At 41.2% G+C, this 1,223-nt stretch overlaps 1 protein-coding gene across 1 annotated transcript in view; it reads left to right on the top strand.

Moving 5' to 3' along the window:
- Positions 1 to 1,223, top strand: part of LOC102300759 (transcription initiation factor TFIID subunit 12) — a gene marked incomplete in the record, with an annotated part of 4,263 nt that overhangs the window by 1,189 nt on the left and 1,851 nt on the right. The window contains 3 exon segments of the mRNA XM_014339202.2: positions 43 to 427; positions 756 to 820; positions 908 to 1,223. Of these exon segments, the coding sequence (XP_014194688.1) occupies positions 248 to 427; positions 756 to 820; positions 908 to 1,223 (561 nt within the window).

Raw genomic sequence — 1,223 nt, forward strand, 5'->3', positions numbered from 1 at the left:
ACCCACAGCACCTGCTCCAACAACCACAACTACAGCTCCAACATCAATAACCACCGCACCAACAACCATTACTGCAGCTCCAACAACCAGAACAGCAACACCAACAACCACAGCTCCAACAACCACAACAGCATCTCTGACAGCCATAACAGCTGCAACAACAACCACGACTGCACCTCCAACAGTGACGGCCCCTTCCCCATCAACCACCAAAGCCCCGCCCTCCACCACTGCCCTTCCATTCACCATGACCGCTCCTTCATCAACCACAACAGCAGTTCAAAACACAACAATCCCTCCAACAACTGGCAGGGATACAGTAATGAGATATGTCACATTCAGATCACTTCAGAGCAATTTTGAAACAGACTTGTTGAATTCATCATCTGCAGCCTTTATAAGTCGATCTTTAATGATAAAGACACAGGTCAGTAACTGTTTTTCCCAAAATCCTTTGTGAAATTAATTTCCTCTCAGTATTAGGTTAATGCCCTTTTCCAACAATATTTTCATGTTAATTTTTTTTTGTTTAACTACATAAGCACCTCTACCATGACTGTAATCCTAACACATCAGTCTGTTTCAATACCTACAGAGCGCTTCAGTTCAATATAATTTCTGTTTTGTTATTCTTCATTCAAAGGGATGAAATTTCCACACACAAGAAGATGTCTATAATGTTCATACGTATTTCAAATATTTAAAAAAATACAACAGAAAAAATAGTTTTAAGAAAATCTCTTTTGTGTGTGTAGATTGAACCTGTTTACAGTATGGCTTTCCCCTCTTCCTTTGTCTCCTTGGATGTGGTGAGCTTCAGGTAATTTCCATATTTTGACATATCATGTAGGGCACTGACCTAAAAAGCTCATATTCAAAACAATAACTTGTGTTTCTGCATTTGCAGCAAGGGATCAGTCATCAACACCATGGAACTTCAGTTTGTAAACTTTTCTGTCCCAAATTACACTGAGATTAGGAATGTTTTGATCGGTCAAGCCTCAAATGTGAGCGGCTTTGACATCGAAAGGGCCTCCATCAGCATCAGTGACACTGCTCCAACAACAGCCACTCCACCAGAAACAACTGCAACTACAACAACAGTTGCAGCAACTCCAACCACTATCCCAACTACAAAAGCACCAACTGGACCTGTCCAAATTGTTCTGTTTCTACAGTTCCTTGAACCATATGTACCTGATCTCGAAGACCCCAACAGCAGT

This window comes from Haplochromis burtoni, unplaced genomic scaffold (assembly GCF_018398535.1).
Source record: "Haplochromis burtoni strain Fernald_Lab_line unplaced genomic scaffold, NCSU_Asbu1 Contig_260, whole genome shotgun sequence".
In the NCBI taxonomy this organism is placed as follows: domain Eukaryota; kingdom Metazoa; phylum Chordata; class Actinopteri; order Cichliformes; family Cichlidae; genus Haplochromis; species Haplochromis burtoni.